Source organism: Oreochromis niloticus, linkage group LG7, assembly GCF_001858045.2.
Source record: "Oreochromis niloticus isolate F11D_XX linkage group LG7, O_niloticus_UMD_NMBU, whole genome shotgun sequence".
Taxonomy (NCBI): Eukaryota; Metazoa; Chordata; class Actinopteri; order Cichliformes; family Cichlidae; genus Oreochromis; species Oreochromis niloticus.
In genome coordinates this window covers 10,891,151-10,910,478 of record NC_031972.2, presented here as the reverse complement: position 1 = coordinate 10,910,478, position 19,328 = coordinate 10,891,151, and the positions used below count along the sequence as shown (strand labels likewise).

General features: G+C 38.7%; 2 protein-coding genes across 3 annotated transcripts; one reads left to right on the top strand and one right to left on the bottom strand.

Moving 5' to 3' along the window:
* Nucleotides 1-648: 648 nt before the first annotated feature.
* On the top strand, nucleotides 649-7,624 carry oclna (occludin a). The gene is made up of 9 exons (XM_013276229.3): nucleotides 649-803; nucleotides 1,392-1,469; nucleotides 2,085-2,745; nucleotides 2,829-2,996; nucleotides 4,464-4,594; nucleotides 5,396-5,578; nucleotides 5,783-5,954; nucleotides 6,535-6,576; nucleotides 6,909-7,624. The coding sequence occupies exons 2-9, from the start codon at nucleotides 1,417-1,419 to the stop codon at nucleotides 7,005-7,007; spliced, it is 1,509 nt and encodes a 502-aa protein (XP_013131683.1). The 5' UTR covers nucleotides 649-803; nucleotides 1,392-1,416; the 3' UTR covers nucleotides 7,008-7,624.
* A 3,189-nt stretch (nucleotides 7,625-10,813) lies between these two features.
* On the bottom strand, nucleotides 10,814-17,706 carry ankrd34ba (ankyrin repeat domain 34Ba). Of its 2 annotated transcripts, XM_025908610.1 has the most exons (3): nucleotides 17,638-17,706; nucleotides 15,570-15,798; nucleotides 10,814-13,350 (listed from the first exon to the last, which is right to left on the bottom strand). In XM_025908610.1, exon 3 carries the CDS (start codon nucleotides 13,300-13,302, stop codon nucleotides 11,698-11,700), a length of 1,605 nt encoding a protein of 534 aa, XP_025764395.1. In that variant the 5' UTR covers nucleotides 13,303-13,350; nucleotides 15,570-15,798; nucleotides 17,638-17,706; the 3' UTR covers nucleotides 10,814-11,697. The 2 variants fall into 2 exon arrangements, with proteins under 2 accessions (XP_025764395.1, XP_025764394.1); XM_025908609.1 differs by lacking the exon at nucleotides 17,638-17,706 and having other exon boundaries at nucleotides 15,570-16,265.
* Nucleotides 17,707-19,328: the final 1,622 nt, after the last annotated feature.

Sequence of the window (19,328 nt, the reverse complement as noted above, 5' to 3'; positions counted from 1 at the left end):
TGTAGACAAAAATAAGACAATTCTTTAATTAATAGTAAAAATATTAGTTGATGCAAAATCTGGACTTAATCATAACATGAAAATCCTGACTCTAAAGTTACATATGTAACCAATTAGGTAGGTCAACAACTGGTCACCTACCAATGAGAACGTTGGTGGTTCGATCCCATCTCCTCCTCTCTGCATGCCAAATATCCATAGACAAGGTGCGTCCATGTGTGTAACTGTCAGATTGACAAAAGCTCTGATGTGAATGAGGAGAGTTGTGTCAAGTGTTTTGAGTAGAAAATCGCTATATAAGAACCAGTCCATTTACCATTATTAAAAACATTTTGCATTGGGTTATGTGCGAACGTTAACAAATCAAAGCTCAGAAAAAACATTTAAACTTGTTTTTTATCATTTTATTCAGTTCGTGTTAATTAGTCTTCTCTTGCTTACTTGTGTACGAGGGATACGTTTGTTGGAGTGACACTCAAAGATTGGCGAACTTCTTTTTAATGTCACTCATATTAGCTTCCTTCTTTGCCAGGCGAAATAGGTTTGCATTTAAGTTGTTGGAGACGTTTGTTAAAATACATTGGTTTAACATTTGTAAGAGACATGCACAACCAACTTAAAAAATGTATTTATAGAAACGTTTTGGTTTTTATTCAGAGGGAAAAGGCTGACTTCCGCTCATGAGGCGGGGCGTGCTGTTACCTAGCGAGAGACGAACCTGTCTAGGTGTGGTCAGGATGTTTTTATCCGAAGCCGCAGTTTCACTTGACCTGTTTCAGCTGAGGACTCTTACAACGTAGCAGGTTAGTGTATCGATTTGAAATTGTGGGACTATCAGCAGAGGCTTCTTTCATTTTAAACTAACGATCTAAAGATAAGTGTGTCGTTGGATACTCCTCAAATCAATTATCCTATTAACAAGATCCCTTCTATGAAACAAAATTGCTAGGTAAAAATCGAGTAAAAACTGAGAGGCTGTTATGACTGAAGCGGTTGTTGTGCAGTGGATTTTAATCTGTTAGAAGGTGGTTTGTCATGCTAGCAATTGTAATCTTGGGTTTTGTGGCTGTATACTAGCACGGTTATGCTGTGGGGAATAAGTCTCTGAAAATGTCTTACAAATATCTTACTATGTAGGGCTGATGTTTGCAGCAGAGTAATTAATGGAGTCAATAATTGTGAATAAAAGAAATGTTCGGTTCCACTTTTTAGTTGAAATGCTGCCTTTTTTTTTTGGTGAATGTCATAATAAAGTCAGCAGATCCATGGACCTTTGGAAGACTTCAGGAAGTTATCACCATTTAACAATGATAATACTTAATAGCTATGAGAACACTTAGGACCCCTAAATGCGATCTGTTTTAACCATAAAATGTTCTTATTTTTTACAGATCAGCACCAAGTGGATCAGAAGTTATGTCTTCCAGTCCCGTAGGAAGCCCTCCTCCTTACGAGGCAGATAATGACCAGTGAGTGTTTTTCGATTAATATACCTACTGCTGATCATTTTGTATTGTAAGTGTTCATCAGAATGTTCAAGATAATAGTGCTGTGTATGTGTATGAACACTACTTGTATAGAAGAGAGGCCACAATTCTAAATTGCCACAACCTAATCGATAATTGTGAAATATTTTAAAATCCTCTTCCAAAACTTTCTTTTTTGGATGAGTATTACTTCTTTTTGTTTTTTTCTTTCTGACTTTGTCATTTTTTTTTTAGTTTGTCTTCATGTGGGTTGAAATCAGTTTTGTTAAGATTTTTGTTGTAGCTTTCATTTACCTTACATGCAAATAAAAAATGTATATAATTAAAAAATATTTACAAACTAATTAAATTTGACAAATCTAGGAAGAAATGTTGTATATGTTATTAAATAATCTCCGGGAAAAAACGAAATTTTACTGTTAAATTGAGTTTTTGTAATTTTTTAATTCAGTCATGGTTTGCATTGCAGTAGTAGCAGATATATAGTTGTCACAGGCACATACTAGAACTTTAATTATCAACTATCACTATAAATATATATATATATATATATCTATAAACCCCATAATCACTATCTCTTTTGTTTCCCCCCCACAGTAAAATCATTCCGCAGCCTGCCTATTCTTACTACCCAGATGATGAGTTCCAGCATTTCTACCGCTTGACGTCTCCACCAGGCGTCCTCAAAATCATGGCTGTCATTTGCACTTTTTTGTGCTTGCTTATATTTGCTTGCGTTGCCTCCACACTGGCTTATGACTCTCAGGGAGCATTGTCTGGTTTTGGAGGCATTGGCGGCTATGGTGGCAGCTATGGCGGCTATGGTGGCGGCTATGGTGGCAGCTATGGCGGCGGCTATGGCGGCGGCTTTGGCGGCGGCTATGGCGGTGGCTATGGATATGGAGGATATGGTTACAGTTATGTTGAACCACGTTCAGGCAAAGGGTTTATGATTGCCATGGCAGCCATTGTGTTCATCTTCGTACTCACTGTCTTCATCGTCATTGTATCCCGTCAAAGCCTATCAGAGAGCAGGAGGTTCTACCTGGCTGTGGTGATCATCTCTGCCATCCTAGCCCTGTTTATGCTTATAGCCACCATAGTATACTTGGTGGCAGTGAACCCATCGGCACAGTCATATGGAACGCTTCAAGGCAACACCCTTACTGCACTGTGTGCTCCCTACCAACAGCCGCAGTCCTCAGCACTATTTGTTAATGAATACCTTTACCATTACTGCGTGTTTGAGCCACAAGAGGTGAGGGCACAGATTTGATTTATGTCCATTTCTGTCTTTAACTTTTTTCTGTTTCTAATATGGTGGTTTATTTCCCATTCCAGGCCATTGCCGTTGTGTTTGGCTTCCTGGTGACAGCAGCTCTGATTATCATGCTGGTCTTTGCACTGAAGACGCGGCAGAAAATCCAAAATTTTGGCAAAAGCAACATTTTGTGGAAGAAAGTGAAAGTCATCGATGACTTGGCACCACCTCAGGATGTAGAGGCATGGGTGAGTGACAGCTTTATATGGGCTTTTGTAAAGATACATTTTCGCAAAAACATTTGTTATTGCAATGACATAAAAAAACAAAACAATTAGTTTGCAATGACATAAAACAGCTATTTTTCGACAAGGACAGGGCATTTGAAGCCTTTATTTCATTATTTTCTAATTTTTCATTGAGTAATCAGTTCAAAGTCTGTTCTATTTTCTTAAATTCCATTGTTAGGCCTTTATGTTTCCTGTTAATTCCACCCAACAGTTCAAAGCATTCAGTTTACAATGATTGTTTTGTGGTATCACATATGAGCACATATGATAAAGACTGCTATGGATTAGAGCATTTTTTCCATTTTCGGAGAAGAGCAGTTATAGCCCAGAACTGTCTTTGTAATCTGATGTAATGCAGCAGTAGAGGACTGGTAAAACCAGTTTGATGGTAGTCACTTGTTTATCAGCAGAGAAGGTGAAATGTGGACCAATGAGCTCTTTCTGTCTAGCACTGTATTTGTGGTTTCAAGGTGTGGCGTGCTCTCAGATAACAGTTTCAGTCTCACTCTGGCATGTCTTTAGTCACATGCTGGCATGTCATGTAGTAAGGAAGGAATTTACACAGCATGAACTAGAGCTTATTATTGTTACTATGTTCAAGCATTAAAACAAAGGTATTTACATTTCACATTGAATTATGTAAAACAAGTTTCATTGGGGTTTTGCAATATATCCTAGTGAGTAGCAACGAGATAGTGAGTCATTTCGAAAGTCATGATGATATTCACCACAGCCAAGTCCTTGCTGTACACTTCACATTACAGCAGTAAACAGGAAAAGCAGGTTTGAGTGGTACTTTGAATTGCATTTAAAAAAAAAAAAGAAAGAAAGAAAGAAAGAAAGAAAGAAAGAAAGAAAAAAGAAAAAGTCATCAGTTAGCCCATGCGTAACTCCACATGAACAAGTTGTTTCTTAGAAAGTATTTACTTTACTGGAGCTTATGGGAATGTGCCTGAAAGTGCTGAGACAGTGTGACTGCAGCACACACAGTACATCTAGACAGTTAAAGTGTATCTCATTTGTGATATATAGTTAGATTTAGCTAACTAAAATGCATATCAAATGGTGAGAGGAAGTATCTCAAAGAAGAAAATGAATAGTTGGCTAAACTAAAGCTAGCTGGTGAATGGAAAAAGTGATGGGGTTTAATAGTTAATGATTTTGCTCAAACTTGCAAATGACCAGTGAGTTTTGGCTAGATGTTGGCACTGTAACCTTTACATATTCACTTGTCAAATGAAAGGTTGCTGTTTTCCTGCCAGAGACACTAGTCCCCTTTGGGGTCGCATCAGGAAAGGCATCTGGCGTAAATGTGCCAAATCAAGCATGAAAGTAGCTACTTGCTGATGCGCAATAAAAGTTTTGGATATGGGTTTTATATATTATTTAAAAATATGTTGCTAATTTGTTTACATTTTTGTGAAGGTGAACAATGTGTCTGCTACGCCTGGAGAAGTTCCCATTTCAGACTACCCAGAAAAACTAAGGAGCTCCAGGAGTCATCTGGATGATGAAAGCACAAACTATGACAAACCACCATACAGCTACAGCCCTCAGTGAGTATGCGCCCTGATACAAGTGCAGGTGTTTATTTCTCAATCCTAATTCAACACTGAATCTTATTTTGTAAGACTGAGGACAGCACCCTGAGACCACTGAGATGTCACAGATACGCATCATAGTTTTCCTCCCAGAATCAGTACTGAAGTCTGATTCTGGGAGTCTAATTATCCATGTGTTTGCAGCCATGCTAGCAGTTACTGCATATAACTGTAGACTATATAAAAAATTGGACATAATGTCTGGGTTTGAAAAGTGAAGCCAGTGAGGAAGAAAGCAGGAAACCTGCTTTCTTTATAATGGCCTGCGGTTATGATTCCTATGGCTCCAAAAAGATTTCCAGTTGTGTAGACGTCTGTGGGGAAACTTGCCCTGCTCCTAGGTCACAGTGCTATCAGTACAATCTCTATGACATTGGTCCGCTGCAGTGTATTGCAGACTCAGCTTGAGCCTTGTTTATGCAACCTTGTTTTGCTCCTCGAAACTGATTGGAACTTTTTCTCATGAAAACACATGACCCAGACCTAAGCAGAATATCAAGAAAACATGTGAGTGCTGGCCTGGTATTGATGAGGTAACACACCAAGCTATAAGGAATCAGGAAGTTATTAAAGGTTATCTCATACAGTGTGAATATGCAGGTTATTTATGGCTGTGTTTTACTTCCTGCTACATTAGTAGAAGTTTCCTGACACTCAACTTACATAAAATCTTCCATTGTCAAAATCTTCTATTAATGTACTAACCTTTGTCATTGATTTTTAAAGTAATTATTGTATTATTGTATTGTCACATAGGCCTGTTGTCCAGGAACTGCCACTGCAAAGCAGGCCTCCCTACAGCAGTATCTCAGAAGTGGCAAGTTCAGCTGGATATTCCAGAACGAGACGACCAGGTCGGCCCCGCCACGCAGACGGACAGGACTACGACACAGATTACAACTCCTCTGGAGACGAGCTGGATGACAACGATTTTGATAGGTAAGACATAAGTCTTAATCCTCATAACCAGACCGCTGGAACTGATCATCTTTGAAACATCATTACCCCTCAAGTCAACTCTATCATATATCTGTCTTATTTTCTTTTTTCTTTGAATTTTTAAAAAATGTTTTCACATATGATCTTCTAAGATCATTCTGTTCATTCTTTTCTCTTCTCATTCTTCCCATTTCCTTCCTCCAGTGAATTTCCTCCAATAGCAAATGAGCAAGAGCGCAATGACTACAAGCGTGAATTTGACCATGACCATCAGGAGTACAAAGATCTGCAGGCAGAGCTTGATGCCATTAACCAGAACCTTTCAGCAGTGGACAGAGAGCTGGATGAACTGGAGGAGGGAAGCCCACAGTACCTGGTGAGATTTTAAAATATTTCTAGTATTTCTGATATTGATAATCTGAAAACCCAAGTTGCAGTTATGTTGATGGATAAATGTTGGATGTTGGATGCGTGATGATGAAAAAGTGCTTTTCACTAAATTAAAGCTTTTCTAAACAAAAAAGAAAGAAAGTAATAAATCAGTAATAAATTGACTGCTACTTATATAGCACCATTCTACTCGGTTTTTAGCACTCAAAGCATTTTCTGCTGCAAGTTTCATTCACCCATGATGTCCATGGTGTTACTCACACACACACACACACACACACACACACACACACACACACACACACACACACACACACACACACACATTCATGCAGTACATTTATCTAAAATTCACACACTTGCACTCCAATGAATGCATCGGGTGCAAATATTTTGTAGAAGTATCAAGGATGCTTCAACACATGGAAGAGATACAAGAGGCCAAGCCATCGAACTTCCAGTTGGTAGACGCCCACTCTACCACCTGTCACCCAATCAATGAAAGTTAAATGTTGAACTTTAGTAATCTGACTAAACTTTGAAATGTTTGTCTGCCCTTTCAACAGGATGCTTTGGATGAGTACAACAAGATAAAGAATATGAAAAAGGTATGTGGGGAATATTTAATCTATACTTGTCAGTTTTCATTTATTTTTTTATTTATGTCCTGTCACTGTGATACATGTGACTGGACAAGACACCAGCATTTATCATGCTGGTGTCTTGTTAGAATCCATATCAGCTGTAGACACATTCTTGTAATAACTCAGCAATGATGCACAGCAGAAACTTTATAGACAAAATGGTGACTCTCTAAACTGACCATACGTATGAATGAAAAAAGTTTTCTCTGAAAAAGAAAATAGTTGGATAGACGTAAGATATATAGGTACCTTCTGCTGTATGTATAATTTACAAGCTTTACCTTTTTTATCCACAGTCTTCAGATTATCAGGTGAAGAAGCGCAGGTGTAAATATCTGAAGTCCAAACTGAACCATATCAAGAAGATGGTCAGTGATTACGACCGCAGGACCTGAAATAAAAATGTGTGAGGACTGTACGCCTGTCTGAGACTGGACAGGAGAACCTGAATCAAGTCACTCTTGGATTAACGGCAGGATAAATCTACAGTGACTTACACTGAAAGGGTTACAACTGCCTGGCTGTTCATATTTTAGCACAAAAAAAACCAACAACCCCCCCCCCCCAAGTTGTATTTCTGTCTTGTATTTTGTGCTACTGTTTGTATTGGTATAAATAAGGAACTTTCATAGATTCTATTGTATGTATTTATTTAGCCCCATTTGATCTGAATAGAAGTCTAGCAGTAGAGTCCTACTACGTGGCTATAGACTGTTGAGCACAAAATCACACACAATTCCAAGTTTGAATGTCTTTTGCTCATAGTAACTTGCTTTTACTGTCTCTTAAGTTTTAAGTCCATTCTACTTCTACATGATAAACAAAAACATGTAAATATGTAGCAAACAATGTTTTTAGCAGTTTGTGGTAATAAGTGACCTTATGTGTTAAAGTCTGTTAATTGATGACAGAATAGACATTTTGACTAAGCATGTTTAATGCATAATGATGTGTTTTTAACAGTGGTTTGTGGTACATTTTTAATATAATAAAATCAAGTTTTTCCATCCAACTCAGTGTCCTTTCCAGCTGACAGTTTTTTTTTTTTAACTGACATACATATACTTGAGACGCAAAGAGTATTATTGAAACAAGCCTAACATTCAAAGTGGCTGATTTACCTGCAGGGAACTATCAGCTAATTTGGCCTGTCACAGATACCTTATATAAACACATGTTACCTTACGTTTCCCAATAAATATGTTTTGCATAATATATAAAATTATGCTTGGTGCTGTTAGAAAATTGTCCCATCACACAACCTATCCAACAGTGTGTCTCCAATTCTAATCTATATAATGCATCTGCAGCACATGAACACATTGCAGCTGAGAAGAATGTTGGATCATTTCATTTGACTTTTTTGTGAAATGTAATGAAATAAAAGTTAAACTATAATCCTATCATTACCTGATTTAATTCATACATAGATCTGGAATTATTTGAACAGTGACAGTTTTGATTCTGTACTTAACAACAAATTTAAACCGAAACGATCCAGACTTTAGCTTTAAGAGGTTGATCGAGGAGATTGTATTAACTGTTAGTTACAGCCATTTTTATACACAATACCCTATTTTCAAGGGTACAAATTAACTGCAACACTTTTTTAAAAGCCATTGGTGGACAATTGCAGGGTATTGTTTCATTATTCTAATCAATTCCACAGTTGCAGTTTGCATTTTGAATCCATTTTTTTTAACACACGACATGAGCTGCTGCTGCAAACCTAACAGGCAATCCTTAAACCTAAAACCAAAAAAAATAACAAATCATTAGCATAGAACATAGAGAATGAAGAAAGCAACTGTTCTTGCAAAATCTGCAGGATCTACAGGATCATTTCCATGGTATAAAAGAATGTTTCTAAACACCCTGAAAAGGAAGGTCAACATATTATAACCTTACTTCTACCCAAAAAGACATTATGGGAGAAAATGTAGAGGGTTAACAAAAAGGTACAAATTGGAAATGACCTATTCTAAAAAAAAAAAAAAAAAAGCATACTAAATCATTCAATTTAGTGTGCTTGTTTTTAGTATTCAATAGTACTGTACTGGAATCATTCAATTCCACTTGAGCCCCTGAATGTAAGGACTGTGTCTAAAAATGACTTCAATTACTCAAGATTTAACATAGTTGTTTTCTTTAACAGCTCAAATTAAAATTACAGTACATCTAGAAAGTATTCACAGTGCTTCACTTGGTCCACAGTTTGTCATGTTACAGCCTTATTCCAAAATGCATTAAATGTATTTTTATTTCAAGATTCTACACACAGTACCCCATTATGACAACATGAAAACAATTGCTTGAATTTTTTTGCAAATTTCTTAAGAATAAAAAACAAAAACATATAACATGTACATATGTATCTACAGCCTTTGATAAAGCCTTTGATAAAGTCCAAGGAATTGTCTGTAGACCTCGGAGACATGATTGTATCAAGGCACAGATCTGGAGAAGGGTGTAGAAAAATGGAGGCTCTTAATGAGCACAGTAGCCTCAATCATCTGTAATTGCAAGAAATTTGGAACCACCTGGACTCTTCCTAGTCTGCATCGGAGTAGAAAAGCCTTCAGTCAGGGAGGTGACCAAGAGCCCGATGATCAGACTCTACAGAGCTCTAGCTCTGCGCGCACAGAGGAGAACCTTCCAGAAGGACAACCACTCCTCAGTAAAAGGAACATGACAGCTTGCCTGGAGTTTGTCAAAAGTCATCTGAAGGACTCTCATATCATAAGAAACAAAATTCTCTTCTCCAATGAAGCATGGATTGAACTCTTTGATCATAATGCCAAGCGTCATGTGTGGAGGAAACCAGACACTGCTGATCACCTGGCTAATTCCATCCCTATAGTGAAGCATGGTGGTGGCAGCTTCATACTGTGGAGATGGTTTTCAGCACCAGGAACTGGGATACTAGTCAGGGTTGAGGGGAAGATGAATACAACAATGTACAGAGACATACCTGATCAAAACATGCACCAGAGTGCTCTGGGCCTGGGATGAAGTTCCATTTTCCAAAAGGACAACAACCCTAAGCACGCATGGAAAATAACAAAGGAGTGGCTTGGGGCTGACTCCTTTGAGCCTAGAAATCTCTACCTAACCTGATGCGGCTTGAGAGGTTCTGTAAAGAAGAATAGGAGAAACTGCCCAAAAGCAAAAGTGCCAAACTTGCACCATCATAGTCAAAAACCCTTGAGGCTGTAATTGCTGCCAAAGGTGATTCGACAAATATTGAGCAAAGGCTGTGAATACTTATATAAGTGTTATATTTTATTTTATTTTATTTATTTATTTTTTTACAAGAATGATCTGAAAAGAAAACTATGGAGAAGGACTTTGTCACTGTGCTGTCTGAAGGATACCACATTATCTGCCAAAGATTGTGAAGGCAATGTTATGGTATGTGCTAACATACACATGCCACAACACTGCATTGACTACTCTGCTTAGATTCAGCCAAATGCAGCAAAACACATTTGCCAGCACTTTACAGTGCAAATACAATGCAACCCAAAGCATTACAGTAAAATCAACCTAAGAATTCCTCATGATAAAGAAATGGTATATTCTGCAGTGGCCATGCCAGTCACTTCAACTGAACTGAAAGGGAGCATGCTTTTCAGAGCACTTTGCTCTCCGACTGCAGGCTTACTTGTTCCTAGAGTATTTAAAAGTAGAATGGGAGGCAGAGCCTTCCATTTTCAGGCCCCTCTTATGTGGAAACAGCTTCCAGTTTGTATTCAGGAGATGGACACTATCTCTACTTTTAAGATTAGGCTTAAAATTTCCCTTTTTGCTAAAGCATATAGTTAGGGCTGGATCAGGTGACCCCGAATCCTCTTTTAGTTACGCTTTTGGTGCAGGCTGCTCGGGATTCCCATGATGCATTGAGTATTTACTCTTCAGTCACCTTTCTCACTCGCTATGTGTTAATAGACCTCTCTGCATTGAATCATACGTGTTATTAATCTCTGGCTCTCTTCCACAGCATGTCTTTTATCCTGTCTTTCGATCGCAGCAGATGGCCACCCCTCCATGAGCCTGGTTCTGCTGGAGGTTTCTTCCTGTTAAAGAGAGTTTTCCCTTCCCATTATTGCCAAGTGCTTGCTCACAGGGGGTCATATGATTGTTGGGTTTTACTCTGTATGTATTATTGTAGGGTCTACCTTACAATATATAAAGTGCCTTGAGGCGAGTATTGTTGTAATTTGGTGCTGTATAAATAAAATTGAATTGAAATGAATGGAATAAAAAACAATACTGATATTTAAAAATACATTTATTTGTCTGATTACTTTTGACCCTCTGAAAATGGTGCTGTGTATAAAAGTTGGTGTAATTCCTAAACTGTTAATGTAATATTTTTGTTACACCTTTTCAATGAAAGCTGAAAGTTTTGTTAGCACATTTCTGCACATAAAGATTTTAAAGCCGCATTAACTCAGCTCTTGAGTGTAGTTAAGCATTTCGTTCGATTTTGAACTCACATACTCTTATCCATGTCTTGTGGAAAGAAGTTCTGGTGTGTAATAGCCTACAGTAATAAAAAGATGATTTGCAAAGTTAACAAGTAATTAAATTAAGAGAGTGGAATGTCCGGTATTTTTTTCCTTCAGCTGTTGGTGAAAGAAAAAGCTAAACTAAAAAGAACTGAATATTAAACTTAAAATTGTTAAGTAACCAGAGGCATGCCTGCAAATTAAAGCTAACATTTCTTTAACTTCCCTGGCTATACTTTCTACTAACGTTCTTTCACCAGAACAATTTATTAAAGTCAAAGAAGCAGGTTTTTAGCCTGACTTTCTGTCATTCGAGTGACCAAAATGTCTAAATATAATTTGAGAGAAGATCTATATTTAAGAACTGCACACTAAAGCTATTTGACAAGACAGCACACCAAAGCACAGAAAAATCTATAGTTTATATGTTGTTAAATCCATGAATGTCTGAGGATCCAATAATTTTGCATACACTCTTTCGTTTTCCTCAATTAATATGCACACACCATAGCTCACAGGAGAACAGAATTCACGTCGGAACACGCTTGCACTTTTCTTGCATTCTGGCTAGATTTCAAGCTGTGGCCTTGAACTGTTCAGTCTGCATTGAGTGTCTTCTTAGAAGCATCCTCCTAGTAAGCTCTTTCCGGGGCCCAGGAGGAGCAGAGGGAAAAAAATGCTTTTGGCCAGACTCTTTCTCAGAAAAACTACTTCCATTGCTGGAGCTGAGGTTACAAACATTAAGGATGGGGGTGTTAGTAAGAGGTGGCAGAGATCTTGGTCTGGCCTGTGAGTTAAGATCCAGCAAGAAGGCACCAGAACCTCTGCGCTCATATCCAGAAAGGATTCTCTGACTCGTTCCTGACACCAACTCCCTGGAACCCATTGTGCTAGAGGAATGCAAAGGCGCCAGCCTCTTGCCATCTGTCAGGTCTCTAGCTTTCTGCTCTTCAGGGACATTTTGAATGTTTACAGCTATTTGTGGGTCAGAGTTGTATATGTCTGCACCTAGCTTGCGTCTTTGAATGACATTATGAAGGCTTGATGAAGCCATGCAAGGTTGCAGTTGCGTTACAAGAATTTTACCAGTGGAAAGCGAGGAGGGAACTGAATCTGTACCAAGGTTTACAGAATGCAGATTAGGATGGGAGGCAGAGTGAGATGAAATGAGACCTGGTAGTGGTATCTTTTGTCCAACTTGTTTGGCACTATCATTCTTTCCATCTCTCGCTTTTTTATTACTTGCTTCACAACATTTGTAGCTGTCAAAGTTTGGGCTGTTATCCTCATCCCGTCTAGGAACTCTGAATGAGAAGTTATCAGTCAGACTTAAATCCTGGGCTTTTTCTGAGACTGAAGCTTCAGGAGGTTGCTGGGTGAGCAGAGATGCTGGGATCTTCAGCCAGGGTTCAGAATTCAGCCTCAGTAGAGGCTGCTGCAGTCCATTTAGAGGTGCTTGGCAAAGCCCGCGAAATCTTGACGGGGAGCACGGATGGGAGCTTATGCCACAGATCTGTGCTTCTTTAAAAGAAAAGACTGGTTTTGGAGGGCACAAGGTAGAGGAGGTGCACTGGGGAGATGTGATGAGCTGGATTTCAGATGGAGATGCAGGAGCTGGTAATGTCATTTTTTCTGCCTGGTCAAGAGGACGAAGGGGAGGCATGCTGAGGTACTGCTTGGTTTGCAGTTTACCACATGGGAATTTGTCAGTTGTTATGATGATCACCTCCTTTCCCTTGTCTTTGCATGCATCAAGCAACAAGTTCAGCACCTTTAGGTCTCCAGCCATGACTGCGTAAACCAATGCTGATGTCCCAGACTGATCCTCCAGACTGATGTCTGCCCCACTGGCCAAAAGCAGAGAAACCACCTCTGGGCCATCCTGCTCCCGGCAGGCATGCATCAGTGCAGATCGACCTTCTTTGTCCTGGATGTTGGGGTCTGCTCCCTTCTCTAGAAGAAACTGGATCAGCTTGACTCGACTGGCACTCTGGGCATCAACATGCTGGGTACGGCAGGCCACCATCAGTGGGGTCTGGCCTTGGCTGTCACTCTCATTAATATAGGCTCCCCCTTCCAGGAGGAGTCGTGTGAGCCGCAGGCGACGGAGAAACACTGCTTTTAGTAGTGGATTACCTGAATCTATGGTTACACCAGGATTACAGCCTTCTGCCTCCATGCTTCTTGGTCACAGATGGTGATTTTGAAGATGTAGAAAGACAGATTTCTGTGGAAAATAACAAAACTATTTAAGGTTCTATAGAAGAAGAGCAGCAATTTTAATAGAAATCAGTAGAACATAGTTGTGTAATAGCCAGGCGTATTCTCAAGTCAAATACATTATAGAGTACACATTTTCCATGTTAGATGTACTAAAAATGTTCTGGATTTTAAATACAAATCCAGTACACTGTATTTATCAGTGCAACACTTGCCGCACTTGCTATGATGATGATATCAGCAAGAAACCTGTCGAAAAACAGTAGCAACCCACACATGCAAATCTAGAAATCTTCCTTAATTCGATACCAATATGATTCTTGTTTAGTTACATCAAGGCACAAAAGGACACAGTTAGAGCTTAGATAAGTGTCATGGTGTGGGTTAAAATTCCAGTCTTCTGGCTGTTGTTAGAAAAGTTGAAAAAAAAAAAGTGCCAGTTGTCGCATGTTATAATATTATATCTATGTGCTAATGTATGTGTTATCTTTAGTCTTTACAATTTCCTTTGAAAATTCTGTTTATAAGTGATACTTTCAAATGGATTGCATATATTACAGTTTCTTTACCAAAGTGTGAAACAAATAGTCAGGAAAAGCAAGAAACTGATAATTGTCATCTTCATTTTCAGCAGTTTTATGTCTGCAGCACCAGCAGAGCCAGCCTCTTTCTATCAGCCTTTGTGCTGTTTGTCCTTGCGTTTTTCTGTTAGGCCAGAAAAGGCTGCAGTTAGCAACGTCTCAGACAGCAACACAGCATTTTCCTCAGTTAGTCACAGATACCAAAACACTACAATGAAAAACATTGCTAGACTGTTTTTTTTAGGTTATTTTTCTGCTTTTTATATGTAAAGTAGCAACAGTGGGTGTTTATGTGTGACATATAGATACCTGCATTACCAGTCATATTAGGGCTTTGATGACAGTGAAAACAGGCATATATATATATATATATATATATATATATATATATATATATATATATATATACACATACATATATATACATATACATATATATGTATATATATATATACATATATATACATATACATATATACACTTATATATATATATATATATATATATCTCACAGGAAAACATTACTGCTGTTGTCTAGTTTTTCTCAATCTGAACTACATCAGCTGTGCTGGGTGGGAATCACAGATGTTGTGCCACTTATGCATATAATGAACCTTACTTCTTGATTGCATTACCTTTAATGTGAGCAGGCAACATGTTTTCATCTTGCAACTGCTGTCAGCAGTAAAGTCTGTCTGCTGGCAGCTATTACCCATCAAAAAAAATAACACCACCTGCACCATGTTTGACAGATGAGGTGTAGGTGGTATGCATTCAATTATCCTGTTCCGTATTTGGTCAAAATCTCTTTGCTGGTGCCCAGGTCAATCACTTTGTTACTGAACTATACATGAATCTCTTGGTTTCTGGCCTCTGGCATTTGTGTCTTCATAACCTTTTCAGCCACATTATTACAGTATTAGCAGAGCAATATGAGAAGCATCTCACAAGCCTAGATGTGACACTGACATATATAATTTATAGTGTACACATTATAAATGTGGATGTCTAAGGTAGCATGAAACTAGCATCCAACAGCTTTGGGATAGATGCAAGCTACATAGACTAATTTAACACAGTTTTGCCTCTAATTTATTCTGGTTTATTTCTTTCTGTGCCAATGACAGAACAACAGAATGTTTTAAAGAATCAGTTCTAGACCGTTCTACTATAACACGCTCAACACAGAATCTCTACAGAACTCTCTGTATAAGCAGGCGACAATCTACAATGTAGCTTAAAATCTTCATTCTACCCTTACCCTGTCCTTATTTTCCCTTCAAATGCTTACAAACTGCAGTGCAAACATTATACCTTTTGTCTTCCTCTCTGCAGATCTCTAACAGTTCTGCACATTGAATATCAAAAAAATCCACCTCACCTGAACAGTATTAGCTCAACATTCATCCTGTGGAAGACCACTGTGTGTGTGTTTGTGTGTGTAGATATATGTTTACTGCAAGTGTGTGTCCATGGTAAGCATCCTAGAGCCATATAATTACAATGTTATCTTTGTTACTTCAAAGATTAACATCTTTTGTGCATTAAATTCCATTCAGAGTTATCAAATGGTTGTAAGATAAGCGAAATAATAAAATTAAGTTGCAAAGTTGAAGAATCGCTACTGTGTATCTGTGTGACTCACCAGCCTCGAGTCAGTTAGGATTAGTCCTCTCCTGCAGACATTCACTCTCCTGTTGCAGAGCTGCGACTGGCGTGATGCTGGAAGGATTGTGTCACAATAACTGAGAGGAGAAAGAAACTGCAGCAACCAAGGTTTTCCAGAATGAGTCTGCTTCTCAGACAAAACGTGTTATGAGCGCGAGTGATACAGGCTTGATTTCAGGGAGGTCTAAGAAATGGTTAATCCATCGCTACAACAGCAGCAATTGCAGAGAGAGAGAAAACAGGGAAGGTTTGCAAAGATGAACGTACAAGGTGAAGCACTATAGCAACAACTGCAGCATGTTCTTTCATCAAAGGGGGTCTGATTCAGCAAAGGCTTATTAATTGTGAAATTAGCCACAGAGGACTTTTTTTTTTTACTTATGTGCAGAAAGGAAACTGCATTTTGTCCACCTTATCAATGACATCTCCATGACAACCATCAAGAAGGCTGAATGACGGCACACATTGTAATTGTGCTGGAGGAACTGTTCTTTGTCTGTATGAATGTGTGTGGGGGGAGAGTGTGTACACACCTCTGTGAGAACCAGATTCTTTGCATGTACCTTAATTTTTGTAATATGAATGCTTGAATGTGAAGGTTTGTAACAGGGACTCAAGAAAGACAAGGATTACTTACAATTTATTCACCATAAAAAGACTTGTAGTTCTTAACAAATGATTATTCTTATCATTTTAAGATATGTTTCCCATTAATGCAACTAATGTGGCTCTATAGATCATATTTACTTTGTGCTGTCCAGCCCAGCTGGACCAAATGTTCAGTTCTCCATATAGTATGTAAAAGCTGTTTGTGGTTGTGTATGTTTTATATCTATTTTACTGTGATCCACCCAGTAGGAAAATATGCTCAGCAGGAAGCTGTCAGTAGCCTCATATCAGTTTTCAAAAGCTGCATTTTTTCTTGTGGCTACCTTAGGCTAAAACTAAATTAACTAATTAAAAGCTTTAAATGCTGGTAGAAAAAAATTGTTTCAGTGTCAGTGAATAGTCAGTGAACATTTAAAACTAATTTACAAATTATAAATTGGTTTTATAACATACTTTCTTTCATTCTTTCTTTTAGTTTAGTTTTTAAGGCCTAAAGTTATGACTGTGGGATGTCATGGCACTGGGTCTGTGACCCAGTGTTCATGTGTTTTCAGGTTTTATTAATATTCTTTGATTTAGTGTCATTCCTGGTTTTGGTTCTCTTAATCATTTTCTGCTTATTTTTATAGTTTCTAGTCTTTAGTTTTCTGTCACTGTGCCTTCTCTGTGTTCCACGTTTCTCATTTAGTTACTCTTGTCTCCGTAAACCAAGTTCTCTCTCTATCTCCCCCAGTCAGTCATGTCCCCATGTCTGCTTCTCTCCTGGTCACAGTGTTAAGCCCTCCTGGTCTCCCGTACTTGTCGTGCGTCCCGTTTTACTTCGACAGTCTCTCGTCCTGTGTTCAGTGTATTTAGTTTTGCTTCCATTGTGTCATTAGAGCAAGGCTTCAGAGTGTAGTCAAGGCAGCACAGAAGATCATCGGCTGCCTTCTCCCCTCCCGCTGCCTCAACAGAGCAACAAACATCATCAAAGACATTTCACCCTGGTTTTAACTTGTTCAACCTGCTTCCCTCAGGGAAGCGCTACAGGTGGATCAGCACACACACAACACACACACACACACACACACACACACATATATATATATATATATTAGCGCTGCCCATGTTAATTTCGTTAAAATGACTGCACGGGCTGCACGGTGTCAATGTGTTAGCACGGTTAGCTCATTAACGTGAGATCCTCTGTTAGTGAGTGATCCGCGTTAACTCGCTAACAGAGATTTGCCTCATTAATGCGGTTATGGCGTTAACGTCATTTTAACAAGATTATATTAGTGCGGAAAATATATATATATATATTCCGCACTATAATGAGCAGTTAAAATCACTGAATTTTCTCAAAAACACCGTGCTCAAAAATCTGTCAAAAAGGTTTTAGTACGACTTTGGTAAGCTACGAAGCTGCACGACTTGATGGACTGTCGGAGTATTACCGTAGTCAGGAGCCTCACGGAGTAATCTGGGTCCAAAACTCTGTCCACTTCAGGTCCCGAAGTCAAACAAATGCTGCGGCACCACTGAGAGTTAAAAAATGTCTAAATTCTTTCATCTTTAATAAACTGATGAGCGTTTTACTAGGTGTAACTGCTAAGTTTAACATTAAGGCATCCATGAAAACAGAATTTATTAAATTTAACTGAGTTAGAAGTTAGCAGGAAGTTAGCTCGCTAGTTTGTACCTAAACATGATATACCATGTTCTGACTGAGAGATTTCTGAAAAAATTAAAATGTACAGCTCTACTATCACTTCCAACATAAATGAAGACAGAAAACTAAACAGCAGTGACTTTTGTAGGGTTACTTTAGTTGGACTAGCTGGTACATATGTGCTATGTGATCGCTAGCGACACAGCTATGTTAGCATAACATAAACACAGTAAAGCTGAAGGATGAATGCTAACTTTTTTTCACTTGATACAGTTTAACGGGTTGGTTCCCGATGGTTAGGGACAAAGGCAATCGGATGGCAGGATGCTGTAAACGGACCAAACTTCAGTCAGGAGAACAACTGAGATAATCTAGCAACAATACAAGGATAGTCATTAATATACTGCAACAACATGGGGCTAGAGTAGCTGCGAGAGGATTCAACAGTAATGAATCAATAGTACGAAAGTGGAGGAAGCAAGAAGAATGAGTTGAGTAAAGTTTGACTTATCTGACTGTTTTGTTTCACTTAATGTGCCTTATAATCCGGTGCGGTGCCTTATGATCCGAAAAATACGGTATATATACATGTAAATATATTTAGTTACTATATATATGTATATTAAAAAAACACCCATCTCGCCCCTGCGGGCGGTTTTATCCTTCAAGCTCGGGTCCTCTACCAGAGGCCTGGGAGCTTGAGGGTTCTACGCAGTATCTTAGCTGTTCCCAGGACTGCGCTCTTCTGGACAGAGATCTCCGATGTTGTTCCCGGGATCTGCTGGAGCCACTCGCCTAGCTTGGGAGTCACTGCACCTAGTGCTCCGATTACCACGGGGACCACCGTATATATATATATATATATATATATATATATATATATGGAGAGAGAGGCAGTATGCATAATATGCAAACGGCTAACAAACAGTCATCATACATTGAGAATAAGACAAATCAGCAATCAACAATGGCTAATTAATATTGTGCTGAACACAGTCCAAAAGATTCAATAAGTCACACCAGTGTCTACTGTTAACTATCATAGCCAAATGTAACAAATGTAAACAGAGGTTTGCACTATCCCTACTTATTAATGTTATCTTGCTGTATCTCTGTTGTGGCCAGTGCTATCCTCTATCCTGTTGCATTCTGGGGCAGTAGGTTGAGGGTCACAGATGCCAACAGTCTAAATTATATATATATATATATATATATATATATATATATATATACACATATATATGTGTTTGTGCAGCAGGTGCACCTCGTAAATGGAGGGTGCCCTTACTCCTCGCAGATGGGCAATAGAAAACCGTTCGGTGCCTATGCAATCCTCAGAATGCGCTGGCATGATATAGGGGCAGCATGGGTGCGAGCAACTTTTTTTGCCAATGCCATGATGCTGCCCCCACCACGATGCCACCCTGGGCAACTGCCCATGTCGCCCATATCAAAAACCGCTATTGACAAATATAG